Genomic DNA, 19,555 nt, shown 5'->3' with positions numbered 1-19,555 from the left:
AGCCATCGTAGAAAGAAAAGCAAGTGTGAGAGGCTGCGAGGGGCCCCTGGGGAGAGCATAAAGCCCCTAGATGAAGACATATGTGACCCTAGCTCCCTCTGTTTCTCCCAGTGATGCGAACCATTAAATTCCCTTTGGATTTTCATCACCAAGAACCAATGAAATTGTCCTTATTTCTTCCATTTTTGCATCTTTCTGGGGAAATGTCATCACTGAACAGCATCAGTCTGAAGACTGGCATTGGGGACAGGTACACACCCACAGACATGTGGAGAGAGTGTTTTTGCCAAAACTAAAAGACAACAGCAGCCAAAATAATGCTCTTTTCTTTTCCTTCTTTCTCTCCCTCTTTTTTTTTTTAAAGATTGGCACCTGAGCTAACATCTGTTGCCAATCTTCTTTCGTTTTTTTTCTCTTCTTTTTCCCCAAAGCCCTCAAGTACATAGGGGGTTTTTTTCCTGTTTCCTCTCCCCCGGTCCCCCCAGTACATAATTGCACATTTTAGTTGTGGGTCCCTCCAGTTGCGGCATGCAGGACACCACCTCAACATGGCCTTGTGAGCGGTGTCAAGTCCCCACCCAGGATCTGAACCAGCGAAACCAGGGGCCACCAAAGCAGAGCCTGCAAACATAACTACTTGGCAACGGGCTGGCCCCAACTCTCTTTTTTTATTTTTCATTTCTTCTTGATTAAATATCTTAATTTCCACATGTGTCTGCTGGGGAAACTGGAAGGAAAAGAGCAGAAAAGAAAAAAGTGAACAGCAAATCGTAGAGGAATATAAGCAAGTGGAACAAGCAGAAGAGCAGGGGAGGAAGCCAAAGTTTAGGCGGGGATGAGGGCGCGAGAGACGACAGGCCCTTGGGGCCAACCACATTCCTCTGGTACTGAAACCGACAGATTTAAGACCAAACTGAGTCAGTCAATCTATCTCTATCTCTCTCTCTATTTCTCTCTCACTCTCTGTCCCTCTTCCTGCACTGTCACCGAATTAGTCTAATAATCTCAGCTTGGCCTGTTCCCTTACACATATAAACCTTGGAGAAAAGGGAACCCTTAGCATCCTAAATGCACCAAATTTGAATGGAAGGATTGCTGTGGAATGTTACCATAAAAACACTTTAAAACACCTACTAAAAAGTGGTTTTAGTTTTTAGAAGATACATTATTGTAGGCTTTAAAGGATATCTTGGCTATAATAAAAACAGTAATTCTTTTAATTAAGAAAAATAATGACTCAAATCTTCACAGAAGGCCTTACTGGACTTGACAACGTTTGTTGCTCTCCTAGGTGGCCAGCCGTGAGTTGAAGGTCCCCATGTCTCACATGCACATCTGTGAAACAAGCACAGCCACGGTGCCTAACACCATCGCGACAGCGGCGTCCATCGGCTCCGACGTCAACGGCCGAGCTGTGCAGGTGCTTCCTCCTGTCTGTCTGTCCTGGCTGCTTTTCCCACATCTCTGGTTTTCTTAGCTGGATACAGGCACAAGTGTTTGGCTTCAGAGAAGTCATCTGTGTCACTAAACATAGGCTTGGGATCACCAAAATGTCGGGAGACTGTGTCAGTCAGAGGGTCTAAAGTGAGGTGACGAACAGGCCCAGAACATAGTGGCTGCAACACAACACAAGTCTTTTTCTCGCACACATAGCAGTCAGAGGGCGGGTTCGTCCTTCGAGCACCCAGCTCGGTGGTGATCCCTCCTTCCTCAGCGCGTGGCTTTCAAGGCTGCCCTGAGCCCCATCTTTCCAGGGAGCCAGAGAAGGGACGGAGCGTGGAGGCCCGACCCGCAGCTGCTGCCAGCCCCTCGGCTCCCCGCGCAGAACCGTGTCGGGCACGTGCAGCTCAGGGCGGGCCGGGAAAACGTCGAGAGGGGGCGGGCGCTGCGCCCAGACACCACGCAGGGCGGGACGGTGGGTGTGGGGAGAGGGCAGTCTCTGTCCCCGGGAGACGCAGAAAGAAGAAGGGTGGGCACCAACAACGCAGCGCCGGACACACAGTTCCCGCCGGCAGGTGGGCGGCCCAGCGCAGGCAGAGCGTCCGCGTCGGTGGAGAGCTGCGGGGCCGGCCGCTCGCCTGGTACTTATTTTCTAACTGATGTTTAAAAAACACCTGCCAAATTTTGGCTTTTTCAGAATGGAACCGTGACTTCATATTCTTTAATTCAGTATCTGACTGTACGTACTTTTGAAGTACTATCTCTGTGTCCTGCTTCTGTTAGAAACTGCCTCCTTTTCCCTGGGGACCCTGTGGAGAGGCGCCGTCCCTCACTCCCAGGACACTGCATTTGTGCTACCAAGAGAAACCGCTTTCAAATCCATCTTATCTTCGTGGGGACACCTCCTAGGGGCTCAAAAACCAGACACTCTTTCACTCAGAACAAATGTGTGGGGAACCTCAAGTTTCATGAGATCCCATTTGGGGTGGAATCAAACACAAGATAGGAATAACTCTGTGTGTATGGGAGTTGTTGGCCCAAACTAAGTGTCAATCCATCTTCTAGGATATTGAGTTTTAGGTTTCTGTTTTGAGTGTCGGAAACTTTGTAGATCTAGATTATTATAAAAACAAATTTAATTATTTTCTCACTTCACACCCAAAGCCAAGGCCTTCATTGCGGTGGTGGGACGGTAGCTGGATGAACAGGTGGAAGATGGACAGAGAGCTGAACAATGTTTCAGACCCGGAGGGATACTGACATGTCATTGTTGCAGATTGGAAAGCACAAATTTGAATGAAAATAAGATGTTTTGTTCCATTTATTTTAATTTATGGGAAATACAAAAGAAGGCCTAAGTCAAAAATGTAGAAAAAGAGAAAAAACAATTACGAGCATGAATAGTCTTAGAAAGGGGACCTGAGAGAAGAAATTCAGGCCAGCCTACCTCTTCACAGGAAGTGAACCAGGAAGGAAAACCCTCCGGTAACTGACGCTCTCCTCAGGGTCAGGGGCTGTGTTGTCATCGTCTCTGTGTCCCCAGAGTGTCAGGTTCAGGCACTCTGTAAGCATTCATTGACCTAACCGATTATCAGTTAATATTCGTCCACACAAATCCTAACCACCGGGCTCTTCTCTAATGGGGTTCACTTCTTCACTCCTTCAAGAATGCTTGCCAGATCCTGCTGAAACGCCTTGAGCCCATCATTAAGAAAAATCCGGAAGGTACTTGGGAAGACTGGGTAAGTGCTCCCCTCCATTCTTACTAGAAATGAGAGAACCACCCAGACCACTGCTGAGAGCTCCATGGCCGCATCACAGCCCACTGTGTAGACGGTTCTAAGAGCAGATTTCCGTCAAAGGGCGGGGTCGCCAGAGGTTGAGATGCTGCTGGACGATGGCCACCAGGTGTGTACGGAGAGGGCACACAGGGAACCCGTCACTGAGGGGAGCAAGGAAGTGATGAAGAACACCCTGACCCGCCCCGCTTAAATAAGGAAGGAGGGGAAAAGTCGAGCCTTCCTAGGCCACAAAAAGATGGCGATGTCTTGAGTAGGAAGGGGGAAACTAAAACAGGCCTGACTGCTATTGAAGATGTCTCAAGGGACATGACCCATCTCTCCACCTTTACGATATCCTGTGTCTTATTCATTAGAACAACTCTCTCACACTTACACACGCGCTGACTAGCGTTCTAACATGTAGAAATGAAGCCCCAAATCCCTTGTGAACAAAGCCACTACATCATGGATGAGCAGCAGGATTCTATTTTATTTCTTGAATTCAGACTTCTGAGCTCAATCAGAAGGAAACTGTTAGAGTGCACTAGCTGAGGAAAAAACATTATGATGAGTTCTATTATTGGTAACAAAGCACCAACAACAATGATCAGATATCTCTCTTTTTTTTTTTTTGGTGAGGAAGATTGGCTCTGAGCTAACATCTGTGCTAATCTTCCTCTACTTTGTATGTGAGATGTCTCCATAGCATGGCTGATGAGTGGAGTAGGTCTGCACCCAGGACCCAATCCCACAATCCTGGGCCACCAAAGTGGAGTGCGTGGAACTTTAACCACTCAGACACAGGCCCAGTCCCCAGATGTCAACTTCGATACATAAAATATTTTCATTTTCACCTATCAGATGGTACATTTATTTTATTTTAACTAAATATGCCCATTCTGCAGATAGAAGCTGCTTTTGAACAAAGAATCAGTCTTTCTGCCACTGGATACTTCAGGTAAAAATTGCAATAATGTCATAACTTAGCTGAGAAAGCACGAGGTGACCCAGTTACTCCAGGCCTCAGTTCCCTCATTTGTAAATAAGTAATTATTATGTGATCGCTGAGTTCTCTTCCAGGCCCCAAATTCTATGACTTCATATAGCTCTATGAGCTACGTCCAAAGAAATATTAAATAGTAAAAATACCCCATCGGGTAAAAAAAAATTATAAAACATGACTTACAATATCTAATCATTATTTACTATTCTTTATTGTGGAATAATAATATTCTTTATTGTAAGTAGTAAAAAGATACCATTAGAAACAGTTTGCAATTCCATTTTGCCAACCTCCCTCCCTTTGCCGTAAAACCTCTCCCTTTTGAAGCTGCTTGCTGGGCAGGAGGAGATGGCCGGGATGGTGGTCACCGCTCTTCATTTGTGCAGGGTCTATCGGTGGGAGGCCCTCGGTCAATGCTCATTAATTGAATGAGGCACAGAGAGGAGCGCTGGTTGTCAAATTCAGGAAGTGTATGACATTAGTTTTACAATTTAATGAAACAGACCGCCGAGCTACACACATGTGCACACGCGCGCGCACACACACACACACAAGGGTAAAGCAAATCCTCGTGAAGAAAGAGGGACGTAAGGGCCCAGCCAGTGCCCCGTACATGGTAAGTCGTAAATTCCTGAGTTTAGTTACACAGGAGAAGAGCAAATCAGCCCTCTAGCTGGCTCCGTCTTCCCTTATAAGTCAACGCATTGAATTTCTGGCCCTTTTTTACCAGCTGTGAATGACCACCAGTCCCCTGTGAGTTTGGTTAGCGTAATCTAGGGGTCCCTCTGGGAGCCCTGCTAAAAATCAGTTGAGCTTTTCAGCGTGCAGAACGAACACTCAAACCCTGAACCATCAAGATACAGATACCCTGTGAGGTCTGGACCGAGACAGTCGTTGGCTTCTCTCTTTTCGGCGCGGTAACTGCAGCACAAAGAGCATCCTCTTTAAAACGGAGGGAAATGACAGTGCTGCCGTAATAGCTGGATTGTGAATACAGCCAGCCGTTTAAAGGAGCTTAAAAGGCGGTTGGAATGAACATCCAGCAAATGAAATGCTGTCATAAACCTTTGGTAACTTTTAAAGAGAAGCAGCATTGTTTGCACGCCCCTCCCATAAAGGGCTTTCTTTCTGCCCCCAGGGGCTACGAGGCCTTCATGGACTGGGAGAAGGGGGAGGGAGACCCGTTTCCCTACTACGTCTACGGAGCAGCCAGCTCTGAGGTGGAAGTGGACTGCCTGACGGGAGCTCACAAGGTGAGTGAGATCTAACTTCCTCTTGGCGAGTTCAAGCATCAACAACAGACTTGCATTCTATGTTAGTAGCCCAACTTCATTATGTAGCGCTTGTCTAGTAAGAAAAGATTCTTTCAATTCCACAGAACGTCCAGAGATCCAGCTTTATCCTGAATTTCCACTTACAAAGAAGTAGTCAAGAAGGAATTGCTCGTGACAGCCTAAAATGCATTGTTTTTATTACATTTCAGAAAACAAAACCACTTTCCAAAGGTTTTCCCAATAAAAGGGTTCTATTCCTAAAGGAAGGTCAAGTTATCTAATTTGAAGGAATAGGTACTTTAGTAAATTGTCTTGAGTAAACATGTTGAAAGCACATGGCAATGTGATAATGTTTCTCCAAAGTCAGCTGTCCCAGGGGTACTACTGGTCTTAAGAAAATAGACTGGGAGTTGGAGAGGCAGGTGTGAAAATAATTCTTGTGTTTGCTATTTAATTGAGCGTCCAAGAGACCACTCATTGGAGGCAGCGAGCCCACATTTAACCAAAAGTTAACAATTTCCACCATAAAGAATAAACTCATGAATATCCCCAGGTCCTGTCTGGAAACAGAGAGATTACAGAAACCTTAAGTAGAATATAATATAATCCAAAGTACGGTGAATTGTTAGGAAATTTGTAGAATGGACTGATGACATCTCTAATTGAACACACAAATTACTCCAACATCATCTTGAACCCAAAATAGAAATAGTCAAGTCATGTGAAATAGAAAGAACTTTGCAAACACTGACTTGTAAATTTTATCAAAATGTCTTTCACTGCCCCATTGTTGGTTAATTTGTCCACTGCTTAAATATTATGTGACTAAGATAAAAGTTGCGGTAAATGAAGGGTTGACTGGACAGCGGTTGCCCTCGAGTTCCACTCAAGTTCATCCTTAGGACACAGAAATATCATGTCTCCATTTTCATCTAGATCATTGTGAAGAAGTAAACTCATGAAATTAGGATCATATGATTATCTTAAAACTGTTTTGGAATGTTTTTCACATCATGGTACACAGAGATAATGGTAATTCTTGCACAGCACACTGTGGCAAACAAGGGAGACATGGTGGCAGGTGACCAGCCTGCCTCAGGCCCCCCGAAAAGCCCAGGTGTCAGTGTCTTGGCACCTGTAACCCCTTCGAGGCCCCACAATAGGGGGGAAGCTGTTTTTAGAAATCAGCTAGTTTTCTGATCCCCCATCCTAAAGGCCGTATTGTCAGATTTAGCAAATAAAAACACTTGACTCCTAGTTAAATTTGAATTTCAGATAAATAACAAATTTTTTCTGGTACAAATATGCTTCATGCAGTATTTGGGACATACTTATTTTTTCTGGCAATTCCACCTGGGGTCTTAGGCATAAATCCCTGAAGAAACGACCCTCTTGGGGATTTTCCAGAATTTGTGTTGCCAGAGACGTTACAATGTGGTCTTCCCTGTGCCTTCCTCATTACAGGTTAATGTTCAGTCCTTTCAGTGTCACTTTGGTCTCTTGAAATAGTTCATTCCTTAAAGAGGCAAAACTTCTTTTAACTAAAGAGAAATCAGAGACTCTAAATGGCAGGCCTTCTTGCTGGCTGTTTGTGATCACTGAGCTGAAACATCTAACAGTTCAGTTAGTGCCCGGCCTTCTCCTCCCGTTGTCCAGCCCCCGTCATATGCAAAACATCCCGGGTTTCCAGGAAATTGAGGGCCCGCTCTGAGGTGTGTCCCATCTCCTGCCCCGCCCAGGTTGAGAATGGATGCCGGCTGGTGCCAGTGCCCAGAGGAGGTTGCCTGAGAGGCCAGCCTTTGAGTCAAAAGACAACTCCCCGTGCAAAGGGCTAGAGAGAAAGCAGGAACCCAGGGATGGAGCCTAAGCAGAGAATGATGATGTTGTCAGAACGAACACTGGCCGTGGGGGCAGCAGGAAAGCTCAGAGACATTCCTGAGATAGACCACAGGCACTTAGGGCTTTCTGTGGCTCCTTGACAACCTGCGTGCACATGCCCAGCGCTGAAACAGGAGGGCCAGATCAGTGTGATGATTCTCAGGGAAGGAAGCAGATTAGCAAAGTCAAAGGTGGTCTCAGCGTCTGCCCTTGATACAATCCAAGATCTTGCAAGTCCCCAGATTCACGCGAGCCGCGATGGCTGCCTGATTTCCTCAGTGAGACGTGATGCTGAGTGAGACCGTCTCCATCAAATCCTCGTGAGCCTCCGTGAGCTCCTGGGCTACGGTAGAGCGACAAATCCAGCTGAGAGTCAGATGAACAACCTGCTCAATTCTTTACTGAGTGACACTCAAACACCAACATGCCGTGGACTTCGGAGTCACTTAAAAGGAGTCAAGACCATGAATGCAAAGATCTCCTGGGGTCATCGACAGTCCTGGCACTACATTTAAAGAGCTTCACAGGTGTCTTAGCACGTCTAATGTTGATGAGGTTCAGTTCAGTGTTAATTAGCCAGCAGAAGTTCTGCAAGAACTAGAGATCATTTGAATAAACCTTAAAATAATGTTTTTTATTCAAATTTTTATACTGAGATAATTTTAATTTTGGCAGAAAATCAGAACAGACATCGTCATGGATGCATGCTGCAGCCTAAATCCAGCCATTGATATTGGGCAGGTAGGTGCCGGCCCACTCAGATGAAGGCCACTTCTTGAAAGTCACTGCGGGCGAGGTAAAGGCCTCTAAAACGTGTACAACGTCACAGCTTGACATTTTCCCCCTTCAGATTGAAGGCTCATTTACCCAGGGAATGGGCCTTTATACCACCGAAGAGCTGAAATATTTCCCAGAAGGAGTCTTGTATTCCCGAGGCCCAGACGATTACAAAATTCCCACCATCACTGACGTCCCAGAGGAGTTCAATGTGTCCTTGTTGCCGTCATCGCAAACCCCACTAACCATCTATTCATCCAAGGTAAGCCCCAAACCTACCCCTGGGCGACGTGACGGATGAGGCAGCCTGGGAAACAAAAGCAGAGAACGAAGGAGAAGATAGATGTCGGCCGTCATGAGGCCCAAATCACTAGAAATGCTTAGAATCTGGAGACGAGTCACCTGGAGAAGAGAGAGGTTCTGAGAAGATCAGTGATCTGCCCAGTGGTAATCCTGGGCCAAGAATTCTATTTATTAATATCCTCTTTCACTGAAAACTCTAAAATTCAGGAAAAAGCTTTGATTTGGTAGAATAACATTTTCACTTAAGAACCTTAAGACTAAACTTTTTTTTAAAGATTTGCTCCTGAGCTAACATCTGTTGCCAATCTTCCAATATTCTTTTTTTTCTTCTTCTTCTTCTCCGCAAATCCCCCCAGTACATAGTTGTATATTTTAGTTGTGGGTCCTTCTGGTTGTGGCATGTGGGACGCCACCTCAGCATGGCCTGATGAGCGGTGCCGTGTCTGCGCCCAGGACCTGAACCAGCGAAACCCGGGGCCACTGAAGCGGAGTACGTGAACTTAACCCCTCGGCCCCAGGGCCAGCCCCCAGAATAGACTATTAAATGGAGTTGAAGCCGTGATGCCACTGAAATCTAAGAAACAGCGGCAGCGTGGGAACGGTTCTGGGCCGAGGCATCTCTCGACCTGGGGTCCTGCCCTAGGCCACCAACTCCCTGTCCTCTTAGCAAATCCTCACCTCCCAGGGGCTCAGGGTCCTCAGCCACACCCAGAAATCGACCTAGAGCAGTGGTTCTCAACTGGAGGGGGCAGCAGTTTTGCCCCCCAGGGGACATGTGGCAACATCCGGAGACGTATCTGGTTGTCACAATTGGGGGGAGATGTTATTACTATGGGCAGAGGCCAGGGACGCTGCTAAGCAGCCTCCAATGCACAAGACAGCCCCACGAGGAAGAATTATGTGGCCCAACAACTGTCGATGGTGTCAGGAGGCAGAGACGCCAACCGCCAGTAATTGCTGAAGTAGTGGCCTTGCAGGTTAAAGGTCAGCCTTGGTCTGCAGTGCCGGACTCGGGCCACGTGAAAACCACCCTCACAGCAGAAGTGTCCGTTAGGTCTGAGATGTATCGTTAACATTTCCTTTAAAATCTTTTGGGAGACTTCTTACTAGGGGTGGCAAATTGATATTTAAAAAATGAGTCCTCATATATCTGCCAGAGTTTTATCATTTCCAAACTGGATCCCACTTTCAGCTCAGGAACCTCCTCTGGGCGCACGGTGATGGGGGCCGGGGGGGTGGGGGCGGGCATGGGTCAGCAACACCTTTGGATTCTCCCTGGGCCAGAAGCCACTTAAAGAGGAAAAGGCAAAAGGAAGCGCAGAGGGCAGCTTTCAGGCCCCCCAAGTGTAACGGGGCCGGCAGCACCCTGAGTCCTTGTGACCAGCCGCTCACAGGCAGACCCTCAGGGAAATCCTAGGTGTGCAGGCGCCCAGTGGAGTGTGCTGCGTGATAGTAACAGGGACCTGCCAGGGACCAGGTGCTGTGCTGGGTCCTTTCACGCTTCCTGAACTTCACAGCACCCTGTCAGGGAGCTGTCATTGCCTGAATTTCACTGACAAAGGACAGGGGCTCGGAGAGACCATCTCACCCAGAGAAACGGAGAGGAAGGGCCAGGATTCTGACGTGGCTCTTTAGCTCAGGGGTTGCACATTGGGCCAAATATAGCCAGTAGCCAAACGTAGCCTGCAGATGTATTTTCTGTGGCCTACACCGTGTTTTTAAAAGTCAGGAAATTTTACATTAAAATAAGAATATCTAAATTCTCTTGAAAATTTGGATGATCTGGTATTTTGGGCTGTATTCCTGGCAGGCAACAAGTAGCTAGAACCGAAGAACAGCTGCCCCTTTAGATAGGACATGGGGGTATCTCTACTTCACCATAATCCCCACTGTTCCTTATTGTCCTTCATCTGCTGCATCACCCATTTGTCTCACCTGGCGATTCCTTGCAGATGACGGGCTTGCAACCCATCACCTGGTGCCAAAGTCTCTCCTCTTTCTTCTCGTGTCCCCTGCCTCCCTGACCTACCGTCATGACGAGGCATCTTTCCCTCTGCTCGTCAAGTTGGCCAGTTCAATCCACTGAAGAGCTTTTCTAAACAGGGTATCCTCTCCTCACCACACACACACATATATCACTTTCCTATAGAACAAAGATTTAACGCACACAAGACTAAAGACATGGGAAGTTCTGGTGAGACTGGGATTTTTAAAAGTGCTCCAATTTCATTCAGTCAGTAAGTCAGTCAACAAACATTTATTGAGCATTATTGTGTGCAAGACTCTGTGCTAGGAGTTGGGGATACAATGGTGAACAAGACCTGGCTCCTGACCTCTAGTGGCTTGTAGTCTAGTGTAGAAGCTTCTGAAATAAATGTACTTTCTTGCAGGGCCTGGGTGAGTCTGGGATGTTTCTGGGGTCATCTGTGTTCTTCGCCATCGCTGATGCTGTGGCCACAGCACGCAGAGAAAGAGACATCGCCGAGGACTTCACGGTGCGGAGCCCAGCAACGCCAGAACGGGTTCGAATGGCCTGCGCCGACCGCTTCACAGAGATGGTACGGGATTCTCGTCTGTTTTCCTAACCGGTGACTTTTCCATTTCCTGCTTGTTAGGCCTCTTAGGTAAATTTATAACCTAATCTGTGCCAGATCAAATTATAAGATACAACTAATCAAATTATATGATAGAAATAAATCACACAAATACCTTTTGTATACGTACCGTTAACTTTTTAAAAAGCATTTCCCCATCTGTCATTTAATTTGACCTCTCAGCAGCCCTGAAGTAGGAGAATTTATCATGCTTCCAAAGCAAATAGCTAAATGTGAACAACTGACTGATTCACCAAACTCCTGTATTTCCTCCCTCTTTCCTACCTAACCTATCCTACCCCTCCCCAAAAACAAAACCAAAGTGACCTGTGTGTCGCGTGGCTGCATCCCATACCGTCCCTTTCCGGGTCCGTGAACAAACAGAGCGCACACACCTGCCTCCCTTTAGCAACCACGTGACCTCATCAGCAGCTCCCGCTTTTCCACTTGATTCCGGTTCATGACGACGCCTCCCAGCCAGGCAGGAGGGGCCGGGGCCGTGCAGCCCCACGTGCACGCGGCCTGCCCAGCCTGCCGAGTGCTGCGCCCAGTGTGGCTGAGGTCCTTGAGTCCACCCTGGGCGCCTGCCTCCTAGCGTCCTAATCGAAACAGAGGCGGCCGTTCGCAGGGACGGAGCACCGTGCTCAGTGTTCTACACAGGGTACCTCGCGAGTCAGCACTGCGGCTCCATTGGGGAGCTACTGTTATTTCTTCATTTTACTTTTGAGGAAACTGAGGTATGGTAACTTGCCCACCGTCAAGATTCGAATCCAGGCCATTCGACTTCAGGACAGTATGTTGCCTCCTAGAGAGAAAGGAATTGATTCTACACTTCTCAAAATTTGTGTTTTCATGTCTGTACTAAAAGAAGCCCGAATACTTAACTGACCTCTTCAAAACAGGCAGGCATCGAAAGAACAGTGTGACACAGGATGTAGGAGCACTGCTTAAAGAGCAGTGTCGTCCTTATTCGTTTCCCTCCCCTGCGTGACCCAGTCCTCTTCCCATCTCCGAATCCAACTCGCCATTTCTTGTTCTCCAGCAACACCGACGCCCCTGTATTTCCGCCAAGTCTCCCGGGATGCTGCTGCCCCTCAGGCTGACCCCCACTGACTGCCCTGGGCACGCAAGTGACGCCGGTCACCTGCCCAGGTCAGTCCCTCTCGGATGGCCAGGGCCGGAAAGCAGCTCTCCTCCACCCCAGGAACTCCTTCTCGGGCTGGTGTGGCCTGGAGGGCCGTGTCTGGCCCCTCCCAGCAGCACTAGAGACGCCGTCACCGCGGAATCAACCCCAAAAGCGTAGGCACTTCTGACCTTTAAAAACATGTGCTCCATCCAGTTGTGCAGTAATAACCATCCTTTTCTGGACGGGGGCAGACCAGGGAAAGCAAAAACACTGTACGAGAAAAGATACTTCCAATCTTCCTTTCTCGCCCAGGCTTAACCTTTCCAGTCTTCAAGTGGCCTGGCTCCTAGGAAGTGACACCTTTCTTTTCCAAGATTTCAGGCTGTTTTTAACAGTCCAGTTGTCTGGCAAAGTCCCTCTGTCACATGCAATGGTAAGAAGGGAACCACCTGATTTCATTCACGGCTCAGCCTGTCGGCTGCCTGGTCCATGGGATGAAGCCATGTTTTCTCCCCAGTCTGAGGGTTTCTTTGATCAGACTAATTTATTATGTCTTCTGAATATGTCATCCACTGATTTGTACACCTCGTCCAAATAGCAACACAAACCAGAACCCTCGGAGTTGGCCTGACATTTCTCTCTCCTACTCAGTAGCCAGCCCTTCCCCATTTCCTGTTACTTTTAACCCCTAACAGTTTCTTACAGAGCTCTGGTGTAGAGCTGAGGAGAGGGGTCTGGAGGCAAGGACAGAAATTCTCGGATCACTGAAGTCTGGTCAGGGGTTGGAAGACGGCTATATTCTCATCGTTTCAAACATACTCAGACATGCTCAGAGTCAGTGTGGGAGTAATCTCACATTTCCTAAAATACTCATAAATAGATACGTGCTTTCTAAACATCACCTCACGTTATAATCTAGATTTGATATTATAAACCTCCTTTTAGTAACATGCATTGTTTTTTATCTTTATAAAAGTCCATTATGGAAAAATTAGAAAATGCTGAAAAGAATAAGATGAAAGTTAAAATCAGCCGTAATCCCTCTCACCAGGAAATTATAGCCATTTTGACGTGAGTGTGTACTCATACATATACTCACACATGCACTCTTTTAACCATCTTTTAATTCATATATGTTGACATGTACAATGTAACTTGTTTATATACTCATTTTACAAAATTGGGATATCCCTGACACAAGTGGCAGAAAAGATTTGAACAATATCATTCACAGGAAACCTGTATCGAGAAGATACTTTTCCCATGCAATATCACTCAAAAAATAGTTTCTTAAATCCAAAAAGAAAATAGCTGACCAAGGTCATTTATCCCCAAAACTTGTCTTTACTCGTAGCCCTGGAATAAGATTTGGAGGCGGGGCAGGGCAGAGCGTTTAAGTTCCTAATAATAAGCCTCCTGCTGTTAAGGCTACTTGGCCCATGTTGAGAGTGACCATTTATCCCTCAGACTTATCCTGTCCCACAATATTCCTCGCCATTCCCCTGATCTCACGTATGTTTGAAACGATGAGAATATAGCCGTCTTCAAACCCCTGACCAGACTTCAGTGATCCGAGAATTTCTGTCCTTGCCTCCAGACCCCTCTCCTCAGCTCTACACCAGCACAGAGGATGCCAGAAGCCGGCCTTGAGGGGGCCTCCCGAGGGAAGCAGAGAGGAGGAAGTTCGGACTCTCAGTTTACAAAAAGAGGACCAGAAACACACAGAATATAGATTCTTCTGCTGCTTCCTGTCACAGGAAATAGCAATACTCCTCCGTCCAAATAGCAACACAAACCAGAACCCTCGGAGTTGGCCTGACATTTCTCTCTCCTACTCAGTAGCCAGTCCTTCCCCATTTCCTGTTACTTTTAACCCCTAACAGTTTCTTACAGGAGCCCATTTCCTCCATTTCTAGCCACTATGTTATTCATTCATTAAACCAACGTTTGTTGAGTGTGTAAGAGGTGCCAGGCATTGTTCCGGGTGCTAGGAACTCAGCAGTGAAGGGAACAGGAGCCATCTCTACCTTCGTGGAACTTGCGTTCTAGAGACCCCGGGCCCACCTCCCATCTCTCTAGGCTGCGTCAAGGCCGCCTCCCAGTGGTCTCCTTACACCCGCTGCCGCCAGACATCTGCGGGGTGACAAATAGGATCATGTCACTCTAACACGGACACAAAGGCGAAAAGCTTCCCGTTGCTCGTGGATTAAAGATAAACCTTTTTAACTTGCCCTGCCAAGCCTACAAACTGCCAAGTCCAGCATGGCCGGCCCCGCCCACTCCTCCAGCCACACATGGGGCCCCACCCGCCTCCCCTCTCCGGCCAGCACACTTGCCTTCTGCTGTCTGCTCCTCGCATCAAGGACGGAGACCTTCGTCATGCTCTGCTCTCTGCTTGGAACCGTCTTCTTCCTTTTCCTTACCTGCTGGACCCCTGCTCACCTTTCCTACTGTAACCAAATCCAAGAAATTAACGTGATGCTTTCCTTCTTGCATAGTGTGAGGCACCAGGCGTGTGGTGGGGAGCCAGACTCGCAGGTGCCCACTCTCCAGTTGTGATGACGCAGCGGGGGAGACAGACGATCACTGTAAATTATAAGGGCTTGGTTGACGCTGGTTAGCCCTGTGCGTCAACAGAACAAAACTTTTCTAAGTTAGCCTTCACCTTTCCTTGAAGTCAAGGGGTCACAGGTGTGGTCCCAGCTTTGATCATTCATCGTGCAATCATTCATTCATCTAACATGTTTACTCAGCACCTTCCATGCACCAGGCACTGCGGGGCAACTGAAGAAATAGGGAGCCAGTCAATCTGCTGCATGTGGCTGACATTCTACTGGAGAAACCAGACAGTAAACAAGCAAACACACCACATAATTCCAGGTGGTGATAATACTGCGGAAGCGACAGAGAACAGTAGGGCTTGAATGTGATGGAGAGATTATTTTGGAGTGTTTTAAATAGTTTATTAGAGAAGGTTTCTCAGGCCTCTTGAGCCGAGGCCTGAATGAAGTGAGGGAGCAAGCATAAAGCTGCTAATGGCATGTTCCAGGCAAAGAATGGCTAGTGCAAAGGCCCTGTGGCAGTTTCAATGGGACTCGACAAATAAACGGCTTTCTTTGTAACTCTCTGATCTTGCCTCTCTGGTAGAACCGATTTGTAACTGAAAGGTTGCTGCTCATGTTCTCCCTGGCAGAGTGATCAGAGAAATAGCCATTTGTGGCCACACCACTTCTCAAGTGTGTCAATTAAGCTTCATTTTTAAATCTCACCCAACATTTTAATCCTTTCATACTAAACACACATGGCTGTGGACTTTGACAAAGGAAGCCCAGGGTGTTTTACCCAACATAGCAGTTTTTCCTTTTATTTTATTTTTGTTATTTTTAGATTGGCACCTGAGCTAACATCTGTTGCCAGTCTTTTTTTTCTTTCCTTCTTCTTCTTCCCCAAAGCCCCCCAGTACAGAGTTGTATCTTCTAGCTGTGAGTGCCTCTGGTTGTGCTATGTGGGACGCCACCTCAGCGTGGCCTGAGGAGTGGTCCATGTCCGTGCCCAGGATCTGAACCCAGGAAACCCTGGGCCGCCAAGCGGAGCACGGGAACTTAACCATTTGGCCATGGGGTTGGCCCCTCCTTTTATTTTTAAAATTAAAAAAGAAAAAAATGAGAATGCTGCAGATTAAGATATTTTGAAGATCCTACTCCCTGATTCTTTTGAGAGTCACTTACAAGTTGAGTGCAAAACCCCAAATTGAAATCTCTTGGTTACTGCATTTATAAGTAACTAGTGCTAGCCGGAAGAGTTCTCTCCTGTGCTCATCGAGTTCAACTGCTGCAGTTTTCACTGCTGCTCAACACAAACGCAGACCACTGAAGGCTTTGGAGAGTGGCCTCCAAAACTTCCCGGGAAATGCACGCGGAAAAAAGAAACGTATTTTCATTGGGAGAAACTTCTGCTTTTCTGCACTCTTAATAGGCAACGACAGAAGGACCGAAAGCAGGAGAGAACTATGTCATAGATTAAGAGAAAAGAAAGTTTGTTCATCGAACTCTAATTTTCCAAGTAAATGTCTAAGACGACCCACAAGTATTAACATATGTATGTTTAATTCCATTGTGCTTGTCAGATGAGACCAACTTTGCATTGATATTTTTGCTAAATCAGACTAAATAATTGATGAGATTTTTTGTTTCTCCTTTCACAACAACCATAACAAAAGTAAAAACAGGCAACATTTAAAATTCTTAAATATCTTTAATTATAAGATGTAATTTAAAAGCACATTCCCAAGTATGGAGGGCAGAATGCCTGAGCTCTTTAAGCGTTCTCTGTCTAATTCTAGCTCTCTCTCTACTCTCTCCACCCTAATCCCTATGTAAATACGTAAAACAAGGTGTGTAAAGTGCACAGCACTGTGCATGACACAGCATTCAACAAAGGACAGCTAAACACACACACACACCGCTCAGATGCGATAAATGCCATTTAACAACGTGGAGACCACCAGGGAATGAACCAGGTTGTCAATTGTGTGTATAGACTTTACAGTAATGACTATCCTCAGATTGCAAGACAAATTTAAAAAACAAAACCAAAAAAACTTCTTGCCACTTTACCACTTACAACTATTTGTGTGTCAGAATATTCTCCATGCTGTGCAATTAAAACAAAGGCAGATATAAATTGCATTCTGAGTGTAACTGTTCTTTGCCTGTAATTTCAAATTTTTGCTTTCTTCGAAGTAGCATAATTGTTCTCATTTATTTGCTTTATTACCAAGTGTTAAACATTGCCGTATTAAATTTATACCACACTAAAATCTATTAGTGTGTGTGTCCCTGCAACATTTTAAACCTCTGCTAAAAATGCGTGAACACCTCTGATCTCATCCAGCTTCTTCCTTTATGCGCAAAGACATGGAGGCCAAGGGAAAATGAGTAACTGCCTAACTATCCTTATTCAAACCCGTAAAGCCTCCGATCCAAGTTTTCAACTACTTATTGTTCTCCTCATACGCAAAAGTTGAGGGATTTGCACACAGTTTTGTAGTTAATCTTTCTTTTTTTCCAGGTGTTGCAGTTTTTCACAAGTGAAAAGACGGCTTGTTAATCCTAATTGGACTCCAAACTGATATTCTTTTACTGTTGTGGAAGAGAAATGACAAAATTTAGGATCATTATTCATGTCTGATTCTGTGAACAAGATAAATCATTATTTACAGATTATGTGCTTAGACTTTCCAGCCTAGAGGTGACCGGACAAACACTGCGAGATCCATGGAAGGGGTGCTGATTTAACGCTGATTTCTCTCTGAAGATGTCATGGAAATATTGCAGGAAGGGGGAATTTTTTCTTTCTGTGTCCCTCCGATCAGACTGGACTGGTGACATGGATTACAGTCATAGAGTGAAGACCCTTCCCCTAGATCAACATGTGACTCCTTTTCCCAGGGACGTTTGATTCTGTGGCCACAGCTCACCAACACCACAAGACTTCTACAGGGTTTTCTTCTGTCGTGTTTTCCCTGTGGTTAGCTATGGGTCTGCGCATGCGCATTTGACAGAAAAGGAGTGGTATTTCCCTCCTGTGGATCAGCTATTCAACTGGTTAGCATTCTTTTGGAATTTGGAGGGAGAAAGCAATGTAAACCATTTTCAATGTATTATCTCAAAACCCTTTATTTTTTTAAATGTGTTTATGGAAATCATTTGCCATGGTATCAGAGTTCCAGAAATACTTGATTGCTCAGTTTCCCATATATCGAAGTGGGTGATACACAGCAAAAGAATTCTGAATTATAATCAGCCCTACGTTGTAGTTTAAAACATGCAGGATCCACCAATTCCATTAATCTGAGTTTTAGAGGCCTTCAGAGAAGGAGAAATCAGTATATGAATTAGGCCTTATTTAAGCAGAAAGTCAGGGGTAAACTGCCAGTCTACCAGCCAGAATTCACAGGAGGCTCACCAGGCCTCCATCTTCCAGGGACTCCCGAAGTGAATGAAGCGGGAGAGGCTGTGCTGAGAGCGCTTGCTATGGGCGAGGGAAGGCAAAGATGAGGCAAGTGGTACAGCCTGGAGGAGGCGGAAGGTCATCAGAGGCAATGAGCACGTCTGATTGGAGGGACTGGGACACAGCTGTCCAGAGGCCCATCCGCTGACTTTGGAGGCTCCACCAGGCCACAGGTGTCCAAGGGAGGAAGTGGGACAGGAGCACAAAGAGGAAAGAGACAGGAACAGAAGGGTCATGGGCAGGACAAAAATTACGCAAGATTTTTGCTTACGTGAGCAGAAGAGCTGGGGAACTTGATAGGAGTAGCCGGGGTGAAATAAATTGAAAGTAATAAAAGTTTGGCTCTTGAGAATAAAATCCTTAACTGGGTAATCTAATACGAATGTGAAAAATTTGTTTTATCATTTATATAATTTTAAATGATGGTAAATATAATTTGCATTTTTAAAAATTTGGTCTATAGGGCTAAGGATGGTTACTGGGCATTTATTTTCCATTTGTCATGGCTGAGAACTATAAAGCACTAAAGATAGAGGGTCTGAATAAAATTTCATGTGAGTTGATACACAAAAATCTGAATGGCATGGCTATCAATAAAGTACTTTTTTAAAAAGACACTTTTGAAACCACCCACTTGAAACCAGTTCTTTGGGTTCAATAAGCATTAGTAAAGGATGAAACTTACCAAATTTTTTTTAATAAGTAATACATTCACACAGTTCAAAAATACAAAAAAGTGTACAGTACAAAGACTTACTCTGATAGCATCCCAATCCGGCCAATTTCACACAAGCACAGAGTGTAACCATTTTTATTAGCTACTTTTACTGTTTCTCAGGAATAGCTGGCCCCAGAATACCCAGCCACTTTGTCAAGATTAAAGCTACTCTCAGCTGGTCCCACACATGGATGAAACACAAAGGCCAAATGGGATGTTAGAGGAAGTCTAAGGAGACAGGACGAGCACCTGGCTCCTGCCCCTGTGTTACACCTGCTGAACCAAGTGAGCAATCGACCCCCTTCCCCGTGTCAGCAGTCCCCCAGCAGTAGTAATAGTGAGCAACGGTAACCCTTAGTGCTCATCTTGGCTCTATGGGTCCTCCTATTTTTTCCCCCTGGGTCTTGGGTACACAGGAGGCATTTGTACTTCTGCCTTCTGAGTCTGGGTTCTCTGAGTGGGTTTTCTCTCATTTAAGGAAAAACAACCGGCTCCAGCTCCACCCTTGGAACAGCAAAAATGAATGCTTGATCTGTCTTATGTCATTGGGTAGACAAATAGCAAAAAGATAGGCTTTTTGATTTATAAGATGCCAAAAAAAGTTTAAAAATTAGGCAGAAATAGTTGGAGACAGAAAATAAAGGCATTT

The 19,555-nt window shown here is 46.0% G+C and overlaps 1 protein-coding gene across 12 annotated transcripts in view; it reads left to right on the top strand.

Annotated features, from left to right (window-relative positions):
• Nucleotides 1-18,803, top strand: part of LOC103545307 (aldehyde oxidase 2-like) — a 54,128-nt gene extending 35,325 nt beyond the window's left edge. For 4 of the 12 annotated variants that reach the window (XM_070606812.1, XM_070606809.1, XM_070606810.1 and 1 more), the window contains 8 exons: nt 1,292-1,420; nt 3,108-3,182; nt 4,127-4,179; nt 5,363-5,477; nt 8,052-8,117; nt 8,227-8,415; nt 10,847-11,014; nt 12,093-12,477. In XM_070606812.1, the coding sequence (XP_070462913.1) occupies nt 1,292-1,420; nt 3,108-3,182; nt 4,127-4,179; nt 5,363-5,477; nt 8,052-8,117; nt 8,227-8,415; nt 10,847-11,014; nt 12,093-12,353 (1,056 nt within the window). In that variant the 3' untranslated portion in view covers nt 12,354-12,477. Of the gene's footprint in view, nt 1-1,291; nt 1,421-3,107; nt 3,183-4,126; nt 4,180-5,362; nt 5,478-5,602; nt 6,289-7,237; nt 7,904-8,051; nt 8,118-8,226; nt 8,416-10,846; nt 11,176-12,092; nt 12,479-17,246 lie in introns of those variants that run through there. The other 8 variants (XM_070606815.1, XM_070606813.1, XR_011536418.1 and 5 more) reach the window with 7 other exon arrangements.
• Nucleotides 18,804-19,555: the final 752 nt, after the last annotated feature.

This window comes from Equus przewalskii, unplaced genomic scaffold, assembly GCF_037783145.1.
Source record: "Equus przewalskii isolate Varuska unplaced genomic scaffold, EquPr2 contig_5313, whole genome shotgun sequence".
In the NCBI taxonomy this organism is placed as follows: domain Eukaryota; kingdom Metazoa; phylum Chordata; class Mammalia; order Perissodactyla; family Equidae; genus Equus; species Equus przewalskii.
This window is presented reverse-complemented; position numbering and strand designations above follow the sequence as displayed.